Here is a 20389-nt window from a genome sequence, read left to right as displayed (position 1 = left end):
TTTTTATATGTAGGTACAGACCGGTCGGCTAAGCCGACTACTCTTCTGTTGTGGCCAAGTCAGCTAAGCCGACTGCCCTAGTCGGCCAAGCCGACACCCCCAAATTGGCTAAGCCTACCGGCCCTGTTGGCTCAGCCGACTCCCCTATGACCAGCCCGGTCAATTCGCCCGATAAGCTATCAAATTGGCCTGATATAACTTCTAGTGATGTTGGGGCCAATTTAGAAGATTGGAGGACTCCCTTGTTGAGATATCTACGTGATCCAAGTGCTAAAATTGATAAAAGTGTTCGGCGAAGCGTTTTCAAATATGTATTGCATAATGATGAGCTCTATCAAAGAACCACCAAAGATTTGTTGCTTAAGTGCTTGGGATCAGATCAGGCAAGAGTGGCTATGTGAGAAGTCCATGAAGGCATCTGTGGTATGCATCAATCGGACCCTAAGATGAAGTGGTTATTGCGTAGAGCCGATTTCTATTGGCCTACTATGATGGCCGATTGTTTTCGCTACTACAAAGGTTACGAAGAGTGCCAGAAGTTGGAAAATATTCAGCTTGTGCTTGCTGTTGTGCTTCATTCTATCATTAAACCATGGCCTTTTCGTGGTTGGGGGCTAGACTTCATTGGCCAAATATATCCCCCATCTTCGAAGGGACACCGAGTTGTGTTAGTTGCTATGGATTACTTTACTAAGTGGACTGAGGGAGTTCATTTGAAGAATATAACACACAAGGAAGTAATTGAGTTCATCACTGAGCATATTATTCATAGATTCAGCACCCCTTAAACGTTAACTACAGATCGAGGGACATCGTTTGTGTCCAAAAGAGGTGAGGGAATTTACCGAATTATATAAGATCAAGTTGCTCGATTCATCTCCATACTATGCTCAAGCCAATGGCCAAGCTGAGTCTAGTAATAAGACTTTGATCAAGTTCATCAAAAAGAAAATTGAGGAGAATCCAAGGAGATGGCATGAAGTTTTGTCTGAGGCTCTATGGGCACATCACATTTCAAGGCATGGTGCTACAAAGGTTACTCCTTTTGAGTTAGTATATGGTCAAGAAGCCGTGTTGCCTGTCGAAGTGAATTTAGATGCATATAGGCTCGCTAAACAAAATGATTTATCAGCTGTTGTGTATCATGATTTGATGATGGATAACATCGCTGAGGTGACTGATGTGAGATTAAAGGCTCTCAAGAAAATAGAGAAAGATAAAGCTCGAGTTGCCAAAGCATACAGCAAGAAAGTCAGAAGTAAATCCTTCCAAGTGGGAGAATTAGTGTGGAAAACCATACTACCAATTGGATCGAAGAGCAATCAGTTTGGCAAGTGGTCGCCGAATTAGGAAGGTCCTTACAAAGTGGTCAAAGTTATATTCAGAAATTCATATGTGCTAGAGACATTGCAAGGTGAACGTCTCACGAGAGCATTCAATGGGAGGTACTTGAAAGGGTACTTTCCAAGTATTTGACAAGAAGCCTAAATGCTCTCCAAACAATGGCCGACACATGTATCGCCCTTAGAAAAAATGACCGATGTATACATCACCCTTAGTCACTAAGCAGCCGATGAGATGGGTATCATCGCTGTTTGGTTTTGAATAAGTATTTTTAGGTTCATGCATCATTCACCTAAAAATAGGGAGGCATATGTTGACAACAAAAAATATCCATTTTGTAAAGTTGAAAAAATGTCCATTTTGTAAATTATCAAAATGTGAAACGGACATCACCATTGTGTTCTTCTCGTCGAGACGGTCAAAAAACATATATGAAACGTCTAATTCAAAGTCCGGATGAAGAAGTTATGCCTTCGAAAAGATGCCTCATTGTCGGAAGTTCTGACCCAAGTTGGGACTTCCGACTATCGGAAGTTTCGATAGGTGTTGGGACTTCCGGGAAGCGTGAAGAAATCTACTCAGGTGTTTAGGGTTATCCCTACATCGGGAGTTCTAACAAAAGTTGGAAGTTCTGACTGTCGGGAGTTCCGACCCAAGTCGAGACTTCCGACATACCTAACAGAAAATCCTATTCGGATCTGGCCTTTTGATTCCGATCCGAACTATTCCAAACTCGTGGGAAACTTGAAAAATAAGGCTTGAAGAGGTTTCCTACTAGGATAAGACCACCCCCTCTATATATATGAGAGGATCATGGCCGATTGAGTTCCCATCTATCCAATAGTCAAACAAATCAATCTACTACCTCTACTCAAACCCTTTTGCCCTCTTCTCCAACCCCCATGATGTTCATCCCTTGATCCGACGACCAAGGATGACACCCTAGGCTTGCCGGCCAACCTAGGGCAACCCGACGACATCCTTGCCCTGACGGGGTCCCTCCCGGGCGAGAGCTTCGACGGTTTCTTTGCTAGTTTGCCTGAAAACTAGTCGGTTCTTTGTCACGTAAGTACGTTGGTTATCCTTTGGTGGGTTCCTTGTAAACCTCTTCATTCTTCACCACGAAAGAGTGACATCCTCGCTGCATTCTTCGGTCTGTAGCGGCCCGGACGTCCAAGGCCCTGTTGGTATTTGATTCGGATCACTTTCGACGTCAACACTATAGGAGTGCTCAACCGAGTATGACATGCTTTTGCATGACAAGCGATGACGAAATGAGTAGGGGCTTTTGCATGGCAAGCGATGACGAAATGAGTAGGGGTGTGCTTGTGTTTGGTTGATCACTGGATGCTACTCACGCGTGCTGGACGATTGTCGAACATAATCCTTTGTATGCTTGTGAAACTCTTTCCTCTTAACAAAAGACATGCCACGACACATTCGTGACAAAAGGCAAGCTATGCTGCCTCCAATTGTTTGTGAAAATCTGGTTGAAGGCTAATCCCTACATGTGAAACGAAGAACACAAGCAACAACTCGAAAGAAGCAGCTCAATTCAAGTGACAATTTGCAAATCTATTATCAAGCACTCGAAGTTGTGTTTCACAACTGATAACGGCGACTGTTCAAAAACAAATTAATCTCGAGTAAAACCCAAAACCTAACTTGGGTGATGAAGACTCAATATAAAGTGTCTGAGGCGTGATACCCCTAGACATGCTCCCTTAATGGGCTCTAAAATGATACACGGCTCAACAGACCAAGCAATGGTGACGCAGCACCCTGGTAGATTCTTAAAGCTGGCTTGCTTCGACGATTCCCATTGACTCGGATTAAATTTTGATGTAAATCAAAAATCATTGGTTAGCTTATGAAATTATCTTACCATGCATACGCGATCATAAAAAACGAAGTCTATATACGTTCAAGGTGCTCGTTTTACTGCAGGCTAGTCCTAGAGGCCGAGGTATATTTGAACTCGAGTTGAACTAAGTCTCTCGCTTGACTTGGACATCCTTGCTAGTCTTCTCCGCCTGCACACCTCTCTCCAAGTACTTAATGACCTTCTCTAATGTTCCTAAGCATAGTGACATCATTATGCAGCAATCTATTCTTAAAACTATGAAAAAGTTTTGCTTAAAAACGAGCTCACCTCTAGATTTAACAGTCGCATTCGAGCTTTAGTCATTCAACATTGCATAGCGGTTGACGGATCAGCGGGTGTATCCGAAGGAGATATTTCCTCATCAACACGTTGCCCCCGAAACAAAGATAAAAATCATTATTTGATATCCATGAGATAGGGTCTTTCTTCCGTGGCTCTAGCGAACTCAAATTTCCTACTCCGTTACAGATTATTTTCTAGGTATAGAACTTTTGCCTATACATTTAGATATAAAATATATCTAGAAATCTAGATACATGATAAAAACAATGTATCTAGAAAAGTCAAAACGTCTTATAATTTGGATTGAAAAATTTGGCACTCACTTAAACTTTCTTGCCTAAATTTCATTGTATTTGACACTGACTTTCTTGCCTAACCCGACACAACCACTTATTTTGAGCACTAACGGTGTTATGTGGCGAATTTAAATGACCATTTTACGCCTCCACACGTGCAAAGCTATCTGTACATAAATAAGGCGAATCTGCATACCCAGAAGGTGTGCGTTTTTTTTCTTGTTCAAATGGAAACGTCCTCGCTTTTTTGCTATTTTCATACGATTCTTTAAATGTATATGTATTGACATATACTTTCATTCAAGTGGTTATTAACCAATAATCAGTTAATCTGAGATATGCAACCACCAGCACCAGGTCAATCATATTGCACCATCAGAATATCACTAATAAATTAAAAAATACGAGAGTAAGTTGTGCCAGGATTCAAACATAGACAACAATAAGTTGCACCTCCCTAGCATTCCAGTAAGTTGTACCAGGATTCAAACACAGACAGACAATAAGTTGTACCAGGATTCGAAGGCAGACCAACAAAGAGAAGACCCGCCCAGCTCTAACGCTAGTCTCGAAAGTTTCACGAGTGTTTTATGGTAACATGACATATAAATAACGAGATAGATGATAAAAATTTCATGACATAAATAAATTTTATGAGGATGAAACTTGTTTATACTATTTCTAATAACTAGACATCTTAGAAAAAGAGACAATTTTTATTTTCTTGAGTATCATAGGTATTAAATAAATTGACATGACATAGTATAAATGAAGAGATAGATTTTTATGAGAATAAAACTAGTTTACACTATTGCTAGTATCTAGAAGTCTTAGAAAAAGAGACATAAAATCCCCAATGAGACTGGCCTAACAGTTACAATTCATGAGTAGCTGGATAGCCCGCTTCAGACACATGAGGTGTACACACATTTAAGTTCACATACACACCAAGTCCACATCCATTACATAGGACAAAAAACTAAGCATATGAGAATCACGCTCTGCCTTCTTTTACTCCTTGTGCTCATTGCATCCTCCATTTGTCCTTGTCCATCACACAATGTTTGCTACTCCTTGAGCTCATTGCATCCTCCTTTTGTCCTTGTCCATCACACAAGCAAGTGTTTTTGGTATACGATCGAAGAAAACTTAATGGAAATTGACTAAGACTTATTTGAGCCACTTCTTGACTTGTACCTGCATATATGGCAGCAGAGAAAGTTGTCACAGAACAAGACAATTTATACAAGATCAAGTATGATTGCCCTCGCTAAGAACGTTGTCACGCGCATACCGTTACTCATATAAACCCGATAGTCCATCGAGTGTCACGAAGGACCTCAAATAAGCCACATCACAACAAAGATCTTACTCGATTAAGCAAATACACATCACATACAAGGAGTTTGCAGCGGAAATAATATTACAATTAAGTTCACAAATATTTAGTAGAATACTGAGTTCAAATCTGATTAGAGGAAACAACTTAACTGTGAAATACTTACAATAACATAATTTCAAAATATAAAGCGAGCTTAAATGACATGAGAAACATCTACAAATTCTAGACAGCAGCACAGTACGCACTCGTTTTAGCCATAACTAGAGATCTAAACATCCAACAAAGGTGTTTTTGGACTTTTTGGAAAGCTTATGAAATTGCCTATAACTTTCTTATCATCACCCAGAGCTGATTCACAAGTGAACAAGGTCAAACAACACAAATAAGCATTTCTGTCCAGACTTGGACAGAATCTGGCACTAAGCTTTAGACATCTATAATGGAGTTCTAGTCCACCAAAAGTTATGTTCTTTAACATTTAGAAAGCCTAAGAAAAGTACTACAACTCTGTTGTTTTCACCAAGAGATGATTTAAGGGCTAAGTCAAAAAGCACAACCTTTCATATATGTACATAACACATGCAAAACCTGACAGGGAATTTGTAAATTCCATAACTTCCAGACCAGTTGGCCAAATCATGAAATTTTAGGACAACAAAGATCGACAAGTTATCTAATTTCTAGGTCATTTTTGCTTTTATAAATTCAGAACTAGTACTTTTATTACATATCTAGACATATTGTCTATCTAGGTGCATAGCAAAAGCTACATACCTAGAAAAGCTAAAACGACTTATAATTTCGGACGTGTTTAGGCTTTTCTAGATATATAGTTTTTGCTATTCACTTGAACATACACTATGTCCAGATACATAGTAAAAACAATGTATTCAGAAAAGCCAAAACGTCTTATAATTTGGTACAAAGGGAGTACTATTTCAATGCTCCAAAACTAGTGTTATTTTCCTTTTTTTCTTAGTTGTAATTTCCAAGGTTCAACTGTGGTGACAAAGAGAGTAATTAAAATTCACCACAAGCTTGTAGGTTTTTCCAAATAATCATGAGAATACATGTGACATTGAAACCTATGTGGAAAAGACATATGTGTTGCTGGTACTTCATCCACCAAAATGGCACAATGGGACTTTAAGCTGATTTGGTGGTCCTTATCCTCTTCTTTGGCGGTTATTCTCTAAGTAGTCCTTCCATTCCAAATTGTAAGTCGTTCCGGCTTATATAGATATAGACATTTTTATCGTGTATCTAGACATAATGTATCTCTAGATACGTAGCAAAAACTACGTAGCTAGAAAAGCTAAGATAGAACGACTTACCATTTGGAACAGAGGGAGTACATAATCTTCTCATCAACACCTACACGTTTCATCTTGTTCTATTGTATTTTGATGCTGCTCTTGCACATCAAAATGCCATTCAGTGATAGAGGTAGATCACAATATTAAGTGAACATGTTGACGACCTTTGTCTTTGTTTACCAAACATCAACACTTTGTCTGATTTTACTTTTGGAAAAGTTTCAGGAACATCTTAGTATTGGATGTGTGCAACTTCCAAATAACCTGGAGGGCACTGGTCTACAATTGATTCAATATAAGATTCTTACAATCTTTCAAATCAGATCGACGACCTTCTCAATGGAAAAAACATCTCACATCCTTTGTGGCTTTCTCATGATTGCCATGAAGTTTAATTTTGAGCAAATAAATTGTATCTGGATCCATCCTGAAAGTAAAAAACAACCTAATGCATTATCATTGCTAGGTAGACAAAACCAGAAAAATACAGATGCCCAACTCACCCTTAAGCCATTCATGATGCTTTTATTGTTGCGCATGCGCCATTGCTAGGAGAGGCCAACCCGAGGCCTCTGGGCGAGCATGTGCGCCACCATGTGCGGGTGGACCTGTGCCTCGGGTTAAGGCCACCATCGGGCCACAAGCCGCACCTCCATTGTCAGGCTAGCAAGCCTCAAGCCATCACCCAAGCTCAGGCCTATGTCGCCGAGTGAGCAAGACTTCGAGCCATCAACCGCAACAGCCCTTGTGTAGCGACACATGCATGCCCTCACGCCACGGGGCAAGACCGACCCAGGTCGCCACATGATCGGCCCCAAGCGTCGTCGGGTGAGGCCACCCTAGGCAAGCGTGCCTCCACCCTATTGCGATGCCTGCCATAATGCCGCGACTAGCCTTGCCTCGAGTCGCCACACAATCAGCCCCATGCGCCGCCGGTTGAGGCCACCCTAGGTGACCATGCATCCACCGTGTTGTGATGCTCGCCATAGGAGTGCCAGTCGTGGTGTTCGCCTCCATCGCCATAGTTGCCTGATCTAGGGTTTGGAGAGGCTAGTTCACAGGTCTGCACTGACGGTTCAAGCAATATTGGGAGAATGCCAAATGGTTAGGGGTCAATTTTGTCAATATGACAAAAGAACTAACTTGGTCCACACAGCCAACTGACAGAAGAGGCTGAAATTGAACAACAGTGTAAATTAAGGACATTCAAGTGTATATCAAATAGAGAAATTCAAGCTTGCAAGGGCCAGGGGGTCACATATAAGTGTCAAATAGGGAACTACTGTTCACACGATAGCTATAGGGCTGGCCAGGCGCCTAGGCCAGATTAATATTTATCCGTTTGTAATATCTATCAGTTTGTTGTCAGAGTAATGGCCAAACCACCGGCCATACAAAAGCATGATCCACGTACATAAATATGAAGCCACATAAATCTCAATCAGGTCGGCATGCCTTGCGCTGGTCACTCTCCTTGCTCCATTTCCGCTGACTCACTTGAGCTAGGCTCATCTTTGAGTTCGTTATTTGGGCTGCTGCGCAAGATCAAGAAACCACTTAGTAATATCATATTTATTACAACGGTATCAACTGCTTACAGAAAAGGTGTAGTATCATACAGGACATAAATAAAGGATTGTGTAACCCAATCGACTAATTCATCTGTGCCAAGATATTTCAAAATCAGGCAAATGGGCAATGCAAAGCATGTTCGAATGAAGACTACAAAATTTCCAAGGCAATGACCCCAGCAGCGCAAGGGTCATTCGGCTAGCTGCGCTGCAGCAGCCAAGCAGCAAAGGCAGTAGCAAGCAAGCAAGCAGCAGCTTAAATGTGGAGCGAACAGGGCAGATCAAACTGAGATGAACCACAATTTGATTTCATTTTGGTGACAGCATGATACATTCATTTTCAGAAGGCAATCAGCAGTACCAAGAAACACTCCTGTAACATTACTTCTACATTCAGACATTTTTTTCCCTGATGGACCAGATACATTTATGCAGAACACAACACATTCTAGAATTGTAACTAAGCAAGAGCACCTAGACAAATAGATGAATGTGTACTGCGTACAGCAGGGCAAGAATCCAGAGAACATTATGGGAAAAGGGCAAAGCACTCTAGAAAAATGTTGATACATGGGGGTCTCACCATAATCAAACATAGAAGATTATGCATTCACTATTTATGTAATCACAAAGAATAAACAGTTGGGGGAAAGAGTTATCGCAACAAACCTTCCATTGCTATTAGATGATCCATCAGTGATATCTTTAATAGCTTGATTGAGTGCATGAAGAGCTATCTTCTTAACCTGCCGTTGCAGATCGACAAGACACAGAATTTAAATTTAAGTATCTAGTCCAGAAAGATAAGAATGCCCAAATAGAGAGGATACAGAAGCTGAGGCAGACAAAAATCGACATAATATACACAACATATTACAATCATAAAAAGAATCAGCAAATGTTACAGGAGTAAGGACAGAGTCAGTGACCAACCTCCAGTTTATCTTCATTCACCCTATGCCACTTCGGAAGCAGACGGAATTCTTCTGTTAACCTGATGCACTCTCGCACATTTTCCGGAGAAACAAAGTCAAGTGCAACCTTTATGCAAGACTGCCCAATAAAAAGGTGTCACTGATTAGCAGCTAATTTGATTAAGGAGCATGTCACTGATGGCAGTGGGGATGGACAGCTGTTTCTATGTCCTGTCATGTCATACCTTCAAATTTCTAACCTGGTGGGGACATCCTGCTGGGATAAATACTGCCTCACCTAGCTTCTGTTCAAATGTCCAAGGCTCGACTCCTGCAAAAGTAGCACGAAAACAAGGAAATATCACTAGGGCGAAGTTCAAGTTCAAAAAGATATAAAGGTAATTAACTAACCATATTCTTCCTTAAGCTTTCTCTTGTGCTCATTTGTTAGATAAAAACACTGATCATGTATAGGATGAGTAACCTGCCAAAAAGGGATAGCTCTTCAACATGAAATTGGATGCCAGATGGTACAACATACGTTTGTGGCCGAATATCAAGTCTGGTTACCTGCTTCACTGGCTCAAAGTTGCAATGCCTAAACTCATCTGCATGCTTCATTAGATAATCATGCAGTTTGCTCACATCTTCCCGTCGGAAAATATCCCACAATGCACCACCCTCTGCTTGGTTTTCATCTACGGATGGGGCGTCATCTTCTGACTCAGGAGCCACGGTAATTAGTCCACGCACATTTCCCTCTTCGGGTACATTTCCCTCTTCCTTGGTAGAGAGACTCTTCATTTCTAAACAATGCTTCTTCTTTTCCACTGCTGCAATCCTTTTTGCTTTGAGTTTTATTTCATCAGTATGTGTGAGGATATTGACCTGTTCAAGAAATAGAAATAGAAAATAAAATTACGTGTGATGATATTGACCAGTTCAAGCAATAGGAATTAGGAAGTGGCATTCCACATATGAAACTTAGCAAAAAAAACAAAAGAATAATAGAAAAAGAATCACCAATGGACAGAAATGAAACCAGGAACATTAAGCTGGCAGATATATATATATATTCTTGATAACTGAGACATTGTTTCTAGATTTTCCAGAACTATGGGCAGCCAAAACTGCCACCCATATAACTACTTTAAATAGCATTAAGTCATTACAATAACATAGATGCAGCTAGAACAACACCAAATTCAGGACTTCAAGCAGTTATTACCTAAACTAGTGTTGTAGCTCTGTAAAATTCAAGTGTTGTCAAGTCCTAAACAAGGCAAGTCTTTATTGTTGAGTTGCATATCAATGCCAAGAAGCATATGCAAAACCGTATATTTACCGCATCAGACATATCGCAGTGAAGCTTGGTGACAGAATCACCAATTCCCAACTCTTTGGAAACACCATATGCAATATAAGTCTTTGGACCAAGGTCTGGCTTATTAACACCCTCAGGAAGCTTTACTGCCAGATTAAGAGGGCCACATTTAGGATCTGTGTAATCGCGAAATGGCAACGCAGACATAAACTCTGCACCATGTCTAGGCAGCCGCTCCTCAAAAGAACGATGTGGTGGCCAATCTTTAAGCTTAAGTAACAGGGGCAAATCGTCTGGACCAACAAGCCCACGTGAATACCCCGTAAAAAACATATGAATGTTTACATCAACCTGCATTCAGAGTACATGAAAAGTATCATTAGTTTTTAGAAGTTTCATTTCGGAAAGTCATATCATTTCCAGCTAATAACAACAGTCACGAGAATATTACAAACCTCACACCAACCCAAGCATTCAAGAGCAAGAACTGAGAGCCTTTCAACTTTGTCTCTCTTCTCTCGTAAGGCACGCCACATAACCATCGGTTCCCAGCTTAATCCAGAAGTCAATGCAAGCGTATCACGGACAATTACAGGTTCACCCTTCAACCAGTGCTCCTGGAAATGATCTAAACTTCCATTTTGGACATCTGTAGCGGTTGGGCAATATATGTAGTTATCACAGGAATTCTCCCTGGAAGCCGATTTCCGCGATATACCAACATCCATGTCACCGGATTCAGTGAAGCAGTAACATTTTGATCCTTCCATCTTCACCTTCGAGCCATTATTGACCACTGAATTTGCTTTCTCCAGTAATTCAGCAATAAACTTCTCTTCAAACAAACACTTAAGTTCGAGAAGAGAGCTCCCACAACCACCAAATGCATTTGGTGGGCAAGGTATGGTTCCATCGTTATTCACACTCCACTGTCTCAAGCTAGAAGTGCTGTTGTCAGCAGGAACTACATTATCTATCAACATGCCATTCTGTTCATCAGATGGCCCTTTACATACAAATTTATCATGACTAACTCCCAATTGCAAATCTTCCTTGCCTTCACCATCAGCCTTGGTACCATTACCAGGAACAAGGCCTCGACGAAGCTCCTGGCAGCACCGCAGACAGAGATCGTAGTTACATTTATTGCAGGTTCTGTGGAAGTCAACGATAGATGTCCTGCAGTTGTCGCTGTAGAAATATAACAAGGAATTAGACGCTTATAAAACCAATAATTTGCATATGCTTTGTAAGTAAAGCCACACTGACCAGTATATCCGTTCATTTTTTCCACAAATGGTTAGAGGGACCCCCAGTTTGCCTGCTTCAATCCCTACTAATATAGCAAAATTAGGAAGAGAACCAAAAATATCAATGACTAATGAGTAGCAACCATGCACGTAAACTTAAATCTAAATGCTGACGTTGCAATCATACTACCTTTAGTTGCAGCCTCGGCACTTTTCTCTTGCATCTGCTCGTGGTGGAGTTCTTTCAGCCAAGGGAGCAGAAAGTGCACAGTACGCAGCGAGAATTTAATTTCATCTTCTTTGGACACCTTCCAGTTGACATTCTGATGAAAATTAAGGAGCCGGTGAACATGTAAAGCATACAGCCAACATGACTTGAATTGGAAATATAAAGATAGCAAAGGCGTACCTCTGCCTCTTTTGGTACTTTCATTCGCAGACAAGCCTTGCAATTGCAAATATTGCGACAAAACGGGCACTTATTCACAAAATCATCCTCTGATAAATTTGGATACCTGTTAAAATCATGCCATGAACACAAACAGTGCACATTAATAACAAAAAAAGAAGAAGAAAATGCAATAACATTGTGAGCGAAGAGGATAATGTGCATAAGGGACAAGACAAGAGTCATGGATCTAGAAAGCAAAAATGAAAATGCAATGTCACAGCATGGATGCATTGGAAGGGCCATACCAGCGTGTGATGCATGGCACACAGTATCTCCTCCTATGATTTTTACAGCCCTGGCACCTTACAACTCTTCCTTTGTCGTTTCTCTGGCACTGATGACACATAGCTGAAGTACCATCCGTCTTTTTTGTACTCTGCCAGTTCCAGTAACCAACATACGTCATGCATGTACATATAGGTAGATTTATAATTCAAATGAAACAAGAAAACATGGAGTGCACACATTTGCCAAATGGAAGCGTAACAGACACTGACAGCGTTTGAAAAACAAAGCACAAGCTGCAATAGCAGCATCTAATGAAAAGTACCAACAAGACCATAACTACACTCAAAACACATAGAGACCTTATTTGTTCAAAACCCCCACCTTAGGCTGCACTGTCACAGGCGGCCTGTCCCGAAGACGCTTGGCATCATATTGAAGAGAAGATACGTCAGCAACAGGATCCCTCTTTCGCTTCCGTGCAGGTCTCAGGGCTTCCCCGCTCCCTTGATCTCCATTCTCCTAGAGAAAAATGAAATTCAAGAGCATAGGCAATGTTTAGGATCTGTGTTCAATTCCTTTTTGGGGAAAGAAAAATAAACATAGAAGGAAAGAGCACTGACAGTAGCAGAATCCTGTGGTTGAAGCATCTCGTCCTCGTCCTTGATTTCACCGTTATCCTGAAACCCGAGGCAAAAATATCGCAGAAATCAAGTCACCGCATGCCCTCTTCAATTAAATAATTGTTGTTACTGAATTATTATTTAAAAAAAAGAAGAGCACAGGCAAAGCTCCGGTATGCATGAAAAAAAAAGAACACTAGTACATTCAAAGAAGCAAAGGCAATGAAACAGCTGGACCTGATGGAAAGGAAAACAAACATCAAAGAAAAGAACACTGACATTAGCAGAATCCTGTGGTCGAAGCATCTCTTCATCACCCTTATTTTCACCGTTATCCTGAAAACCAAGCCAAAACGACCAATAAGCGTATCGCAGAAATCAAATCACTGCATGACCTCTTCAATTAAATAACTGCTGTCACTCAAAAAACAAAAGGAGCAGAGACAAAGCTCTGGTTCTTTATGCAAGAAAAAATGAGCACCAGTAGAACATTCAAAGAAGCGCAAGCAAGGAAACAGCTGGACCTGACGGGCTAAGCCTAAAGGGGAAGGGGGAGATGCAAATTTGACAAGTAAAGACATTGGGAAGGGGGAAATCAAAGGGGTTGCTGGAATCCCAATCGAAGGAGCCGAATGGTGGCAGACGCGAAGACCGCAGCAATGCCAACGGGTAACCCCCCGTGCCTCCGCATCCACGCTTATAAGTAACTAGAGCGAGGCCGCGCGGCGAAGCAAGCAGCGTACACAGCTTGCTGGGAGGGGAAATTAGCCCGAACCAAATCCGGACGAGCCAGCTCATCTTCCCGTCCACGCAGAGCGGCAGCGCGATTGAAGCAAAGCGGGAACCGGGTGCTGGAGGAGGAGGGGAAGCGGAGACCTAGCTTAACAAGTGCCGTGTCGTGTCGAATACCTCGGTGGCGTGCGCGGAGTCCTCGGCGACGGGGTCCTTCCTTGGCCTCCCGCGCCCGCGGCCTCGGCGTGGCTTGGGCGGCATCCGAACCGGCGGCGGCGGAGTCGGAGGGCGTGGTGAGGTACGGCGCGGGCGGAGCCGAAAGTCGAAACGGGACGGGGTGTGGGTGCGTTATATGACTCGGTGGGTCGACGCGACGGCCCCCACGCGTCATGGACACGAGCGGGTGTCGAGGCGCGGGGTGGGGCGGTGGGCCGGGCCCAGCGGGCAGTGACGCGCGCACGTGTGCCGAGGAGGAGGGAGGCACCTGACCTGTACGGCGCGGTCTGTTGGGGCCCGTGGTTTTTCCCGTGGGTGGGTTGCCCTGCGCACTTTTTGAATCGCCGCGCGGGTGCTTTGGCGGTAGGAAAAAGGAAAAGTTACCCTGTTGTTACTGTGGGATCGTCGCCGCCAGTGGGGGGCCCGATACGGCCCGGCTTGGAGCTTGGCATTGACAGGCCGACCACCAAATCAAACCGGCCCACTATGCCCGATCCCCCAAACCCGGCCTGCCTGACTGACATCGTGCTCAAGTCAAGTGTAGGTGTACCAGCGTACTCCTATCCTATGTGAGTGAGCGGATGTGTTTCTGATCCCTCTGCCATACTAGGTCCCACGTCACCAACCGAACTGTTTCGTCGTCAGAAAACAAGAGTCACCCGGCTCTGCGGCCTCTGAACGTGGCCACGTTAGTTTGTTCTACCAGCGCCGTCCGATATGATTTGTGTGGCTTGATTGCCGAACAGTTGCACAGCAGCCTAGATTCTTCTTCATGCAGTCGTTTAGATAGTCCATGCATGCTACAGTGTCACCATGCCATACATGCCTCCCTTCTGTTGCAACTTGTCCTTATGGCTTCTTCTTGTAGAAAACATCAACGCTAGTGGTTAAAACATGCATGCCAAAATTAGATGCTTATATGGGTCTGGTGGTGATATCTAATACTATCGCTCTAGCATTGTTTATTAGTACGAGGCAAAAAAAATAGCGCTCTATCTAGAAATGACACATTCTAGCATGGAAAAAGATTTGAAAGCCTGGCCATGTACTTGATTGGCGTTGATAAGTTAATATGTATGACGAAGTTAATTGCACCACAAATAACAATTTTCTATGACCAGAGTAGAGCCTATGCATGATCAGGTAAAAAGAACTGTAGAGCTATTCAGAGTCATCGTCACCACATAATAATACATGAGAGAGAAAGAGAGTATGATTGTGACATTTCATGCATGCATCCGGTCTGATGCCCTTTTGTCGTCTTTGTCTGGAAGAGCATCCATCCATGCTAGATAGCAACATATTGCATGCCAAATCTGTTCATGATATTGACCCTTCATGCTACAATTTTCTGTCTTCTCGCAATATTGATGCATCGCTGCAAGGAACATGGAGCGAGTATTATATTTGTCACTCCTATGATCTTTTCTTTGTATAAATGAAGCATTATAGCATGAAAAAACTCATCAAGCGTTCAATTATTATCTTTGGTATTTTCGAACATTGATCATTGTTCCTGAGAGTTTAGTTGGTACGATCAATTTATTTGCCTATCATGGAACAATGTGGACTAATAAGATCTGAACCCATATGGTAACTCTCATAATAACTGCATATATCTATATGTTGTCACATTACAATACGATGTTGCTTTCAGTGAACTGAGAACCGTGGAAATAATCGGGAGGACAGTCTCATTAAGCCAGGATGATATTTCACTTTCGCTACACAATAGAGAAATGGAAGGTTGTGTTTGTCCAATGCATTTTCACTGAATCTACACAATGCCATGTACTGCAATACCAAGTCATGTCACACTAATTTCTTGTACTTCGATTTTTAGGCCATGTCTAGTTCTTATTTATCGTGTTCCTGCTAACAAGGAACTCCAGGATTCTCCTCTTGCCTATAAAAATATGACCTTGCCTTTGTTCCACTGCACCCCTCCACCTCCTTTGCCTTCTTTGGCGTACCTCGCTTCCCATGGAAGGTTGTGTTTAGACATGAAAATAAACATGGCCTCCTTCACATGAATATGTTCTCTTCACACGCTTTTGGTACCAAAACTGTGCATAACCATAACATCGAGCCACAGAACAACAACACAGAGTTAACTTCGTACTGAAATGAAGCATCTTGACTTGCAACGTTTGTGCCAAATATTGAGACCTCAACTGCCGGCCCCCTTTTACCAAGAGTATGGCGAAGTTAACGAGGAAGTAGAAGAAAATGGTTTCCGTGACGAACCACATCGGCCCTTCGCCCTGCAACCAAGAAGCCAAGAAACTACAGCTTTCGCGTTAGGGAGAAACTACTTGTTTCTACAACCCCGACTTGGTCTGCATCGCCGCTGGCCCCCCATGGCTAGCGCTGCTTGGCCAGCGCCACCTGTGGCATCCTCATAAGCGCCGCCCGACCGGCTCTACATCCCTGCCTCACCGTGTTCCCAGGCGCGCCCCACCATGTCTCAGTGAGTGAGCCACGCGCCGCTAGCCCGCCATGCTTGGCCGAGCTCGCCTCAGTGAGGCCCCGCCTCACACTGCCATTGTCACGCTCGCTGCTCGCGCAGCATCGTCACAAGCCACACTGACCACTTCTGCTCACCCGTCTCCTTCCGTCCTCACGAGCCCTACCGACGTGTTGGCCCACTCATGCTGCCCACCATGCCGCCCGGGACAGGCCCGCCACCCACCCACTCACATGCACTGCCCACTAGCTGGTGGCCATCCGCTGCTCCCTATCAGGCTACGGATGAGAAGAGGACCATGCAGCTTGGATCTTTCTAAATCGGGAGAAGAAAAATGGGTACAGGGAGGAGAGAGAATATTGGGAAAGGAGAAAACAAAAGAATGGATTGGTTGAATTTTATTAAGTGCCCATGTACCAAACAATGTGCTGTGAGCTATAGTTTCTTTAGGTAATTTCTTGCTTATGTGGCAGCTATGAAAGTCAGTATATGGCTTATGGGTTGTGTGGTAGAACCACCTAATTTAATACCTCATAGGAGTGCTTGTCTTCCATTAGACACTAAGCACTCGAGAGAGAACACTAAATTACTCGATTCCGTCAGGCACACCCTAGGGGAGAACCCGAAAATCCACATTTTTGTCATTAGGATCACAAAAGAGAGAATAAAGCTTACATCATTCATAACCATTTCTTACATCACTTTTAATACAATATCAGAGTATAATATCTATTAATATAACAGCGGAATGAAATCATATTATCAGAGTTATAAATAATTTAATTGAACAGCGGAATAGAAACATGTGAACAGAGTTACAACGGAAATAAACATCTATTAATGACATGATAAGGTATTGATATATAACAACCATGACAACAGCTTATCAATTTTTATTTATAAAAACATTTAGTGAGAGTTATAAATAAAGACTACGATCACAGCGTAAAGGAATCCTCGCTGAGTCCCACCAGGAGGAATCCACACACAAGAGTCAGCTTTAGCATCCACCCTGTCACCTGCAACAGGGGGATAAAACCCTGAGTACTCAATTAGTACTCAGCAAGACTTACTCGACAGGAGAAAAGAAAAGACTCCAAGGATATGCAAGGCTATCTGGCTTGTGGGATTGCTATTTGCAGGAAGCATTACTAAGCGTGCGTCCTTATATTCGATTTTTATTAATAGCCGCATTGGTTCATTAACTAACCATTCTATGTAAGCACCTGTGCTACTTTCAAGCAGGTGGTAAGCAATCAGATTTCCTTTGCCCATCTTCCATCTTTTATCTTTCATCTTTCAGTTCTTACTACGATACTAAACCGCAGACAAGCCGTACCGGATCGCCCGACGATTCACGAATCAATGCCCCCAGCTGGGTACCCCAAAAACACACGCCCCGCTTGTACCCCAGGCACAAGCAGGACCAACCCATCACTCTCATGTCCTAGGTTTTTAGGTCCTCATCCAAACTAGGACTCCAAGCCCTCGTCCCTGAGTCCCAGACTCAATGCGGCGCAAGGACCTCCTCCACCAAAAACAAACCCTGACAGTCGGTCCGGAAAGAGCCGGATCCACAACAAGAGAGCAACAAGTCTTCCAAGTGCCCATACACAAGTATGTGCTCAGGATAATAAGTCTGTGACCTACCTAGAGTCATATGCAACGATCGGTCCTTAACTGACCAGACAGGGAAAAACAGTGTAACCAAGCTATACCCTGTGTCCACGGTGACACAACTCCTTACACTCACCAATACCCAAACCATATCACTGCCCGGTCACTATTTTCCTTTCCACCATTTTCATATTTTCCAAGTGATAGTAATCCAATAATAATATATTTCCTATCTCTCACGAGTGACAGGCAATCACTCGACTTCTACCGGAGTCCTGTAGCATAGCATTCTACACGATCCTATCATACTAGTAAGACTCATAGGATAAAGATATATATATATATATATATATATATGCAGGTGGGTTTCATTCAACTCCTGAAAACTTAATACACAAATATATAATTTAAACTGCATAAAAGTAGGGGTTATGCACCAGGGCTTGCCTAGGTAAGATATATCAAAAGTTAGTGTCTGCATCTTCAGATCATCCACCATCAACTGAGTAGAAAACACATAGCATCATCTCCTGGAGAGAATACCATTACACCATTTTCGGATTCCCAATCATCCTTTGATCGATCCATTGATCCATCATCGTACCTATATGATATGCATGCGATGCAATGCAAAGATGTAATTAATCAACTGCAATCGTGACTCGTAACATACGACGTATGCCTCTCAAGCTAACGGGCTAGTTCTAACGACGACCATACTTAGGCTACATATACACGTTGTCGGATAAGGCGTTATTTCCCAACAATTAGTGTAGTTATATAAACCAACGGTGTTTCTCTATTCCATTCTTTCCATTTGATCTTTATTCGGAATAGGGCATCATTATCTACCTAGCAAACTAATTATTATTGAGCTACAAAAATTACAGTGAGTAGATAATAATATTAGTGGTTTACTGTCAAATTTTTAGAGTCAACACTATTACCGATTTATCCCGAAAATTCCTACAAGTTCATCTTTTAACAATATTAAGTATTTTAAAATACTTATATAGCTCCCAAAAATATTGCCAAACTTTGTGAACAAAATATACTAACAGATAGAGCATAATTTTAGGAGACTAACAAAACTAGTTTCACTGTTTTTGGACACTTACACAATTTTATCTCGCTTTTACAAGTTAGCTAGAAACATATATTAGCAAAACATTTAGAAAATAGAGAGCCGGCGGCCACGCCCTATCAGTCCAGTAGCCGAGAGCACGCAGGCCCAGGTGGGGCGTGGCCCAGGCATGGGGACACGGCCCAACACAGGGACGGGCGCGAGCGGCCCAGTCGGGGACCGAGCAGGCCATCCCAGGCGTGCGAACACGGACGGCGCAGCAAGCCGTGCGCGCGGCTTGCAACCAGAAGTGGCCCAGCGAACACGGGCCCAATCGGTGCAGGCGGCCAGCGGGAGTGGTAACCGGCCAGCCTAGCGGGGTAGCGGTAGCCCGACGCGGGCGAACGACCCAGGCGCGCAGAGCAAGGCCGCAGCCCAGCAAAGGTGGCCTCAGGCCGGCCCAGCGTGGCAGGTGCTCCGCACATTTGCGAAATGGCCCTCGTTCTTACTCGAAACTAAAGCGTAGTCCAGTAGGTACTATTCATTCGAGTCGCGTATTTCGCACTAAGAACCTTGTATAAACTTTCGGTTTGGATTCATACCCTTCAACCTCCTCTTCTTCATTCACCAAAGCAGAGCACCAGTAGGGGAGCTCCGACCGGCAACCACTTCTACCCGGGAAGACACGGCGGCGGTGGAACAGCGCGGGGAAGGCGCTCCAAGTGTGGAAAGGGGTGGCTCGTCAGCGAGGCTGGCCGCGCGGTGGTGCGGCACGACGACGACGACGAAGGCCTGGGAGGAGCAGCGCACTCGGCGTGGGCAGGGCGAGGTGCTGCGACTGCAAAGCTCGATCGACGGCGAGCACGAGTCGAAGGTGGGGAGGTCCAGCGCGGGACCAGGTCGTGGGCGCACTCGTGCTAGCACGGGGAGGACCAACACCGGCGGACAGCGGTGTAGCAGGCAGCGGACGGTTCGCGTCCGATCGAGCACCGCGGCACGGACGCGGCGACGCGCGTGGCCACAGCAGGAAACGGCGGGGTGCCGTGGGGCAACGCGGGCCCGGACGCGTGCGGCTGAGCAGCGGCAGCACGCGACTTGCGGTGGCTCGGGATGCGCGGCAACGGCGTCCCGACAAAGAAGTAAGCAGAGATGGGGGGGAAAGAGGCGAGTTGGAGCTGTGGCAGGGGCCCAACGCGGGCCATGGGGACTCGCGCGCAGGGAGAACCGGCGGCGGCACACCAGTGAAGAGGAAGGTGTGGTCGGGCAGGTGCTTCGGTCACTGCGGGTTGCTCGGCACGGCGGCGGCAGAAAAATAGGAGCTGGGCTACGACTTCTGTGCGGCCGAGGAGTAGCAGAACTGGGGGAAAAAGGGGCGCGGCGACTATCGAATCCACCGTGGCTCGGCGCGCACCTGGATCGGGACAGACCAGGGCGAGCACAGCGGCTCCTGCGCGGCTGAGGAGAAGGGGCG

At 44.0% G+C, this 20389-nt stretch overlaps 1 protein-coding gene across 14 annotated transcripts; it reads right to left on the bottom strand.

Moving 5' to 3' along the window:
- Positions 1 to 4520: 4520 nt before the first annotated feature.
- On the bottom strand, positions 4521 to 13881 carry LOC136466423 (lysine-specific demethylase JMJ26-like). 14 transcript variants are annotated; one of them, XM_066464817.1, is made up of 19 exons: positions 13733 to 13881; positions 13103 to 13159; positions 12824 to 12880; positions 12585 to 12722; positions 12221 to 12351; positions 11934 to 12039; positions 11715 to 11847; positions 11544 to 11610; positions 10730 to 11465; positions 10296 to 10625; positions 9521 to 9838; positions 9362 to 9434; positions 9196 to 9281; positions 8970 to 9089; positions 8706 to 8782; positions 7880 to 8000; positions 6969 to 7528; positions 6484 to 6892; positions 4522 to 5004 (listed from the first exon to the last, which is right to left on the bottom strand). In XM_066464817.1, the coding sequence occupies exons 1-16, from the start codon at positions 13814 to 13816 to the stop codon at positions 7931 to 7933; spliced, it is 2583 nt and encodes an 860-aa protein (XP_066320914.1). In that variant the 5' UTR covers positions 13817 to 13881; the 3' UTR covers positions 4522 to 5004; positions 6484 to 6892; positions 6969 to 7528; positions 7880 to 7930. The 14 variants fall into 14 exon arrangements, with proteins under 14 accessions (XP_066320915.1, XP_066320924.1, XP_066320914.1 ...); XM_066464821.1 differs by having other exon boundaries at positions 4523 to 5004; positions 6774 to 6892; XM_066464824.1 differs by having other exon boundaries at positions 4523 to 5004; positions 6798 to 6892.
- Between the last annotated feature and the right edge of the window lie 6508 nt (positions 13882 to 20389).

Source organism: Miscanthus floridulus, chromosome 7, assembly GCF_019320115.1.
Source record: "Miscanthus floridulus cultivar M001 chromosome 7, ASM1932011v1, whole genome shotgun sequence".
In the NCBI taxonomy this organism is placed as follows: Eukaryota; Viridiplantae; Streptophyta; class Magnoliopsida; order Poales; family Poaceae; genus Miscanthus; species Miscanthus floridulus.
This window is presented reverse-complemented; position numbering and strand designations above follow the sequence as displayed.

What these genes read in the sequence shown, in the direction of transcription:
- LOC136466423 (XM_066464818.1), bottom strand. Translation starts at nt 13,816, where the DNA reads ATGCCGCCCAAGCCACGCCGAGGCCGCGGGCGCGGGAGGCCAAGGAAG. An exon ending in AAAAATGAACGGATATACTG is followed by an intron (nt 11,466 to 11,543) that starts GTCAGTGTGGCT and finishes ATATTTCTACAG; the next exon opens with CGACAACTGCAGGACATCTA. An exon ending in ACTGCGATATGTCTGATGCG is followed by an intron (nt 9,839 to 10,295) that starts GTAAATATACGG and finishes TTTCTTGAACAG; the next exon opens with GTCAATATCCTCACACATAC.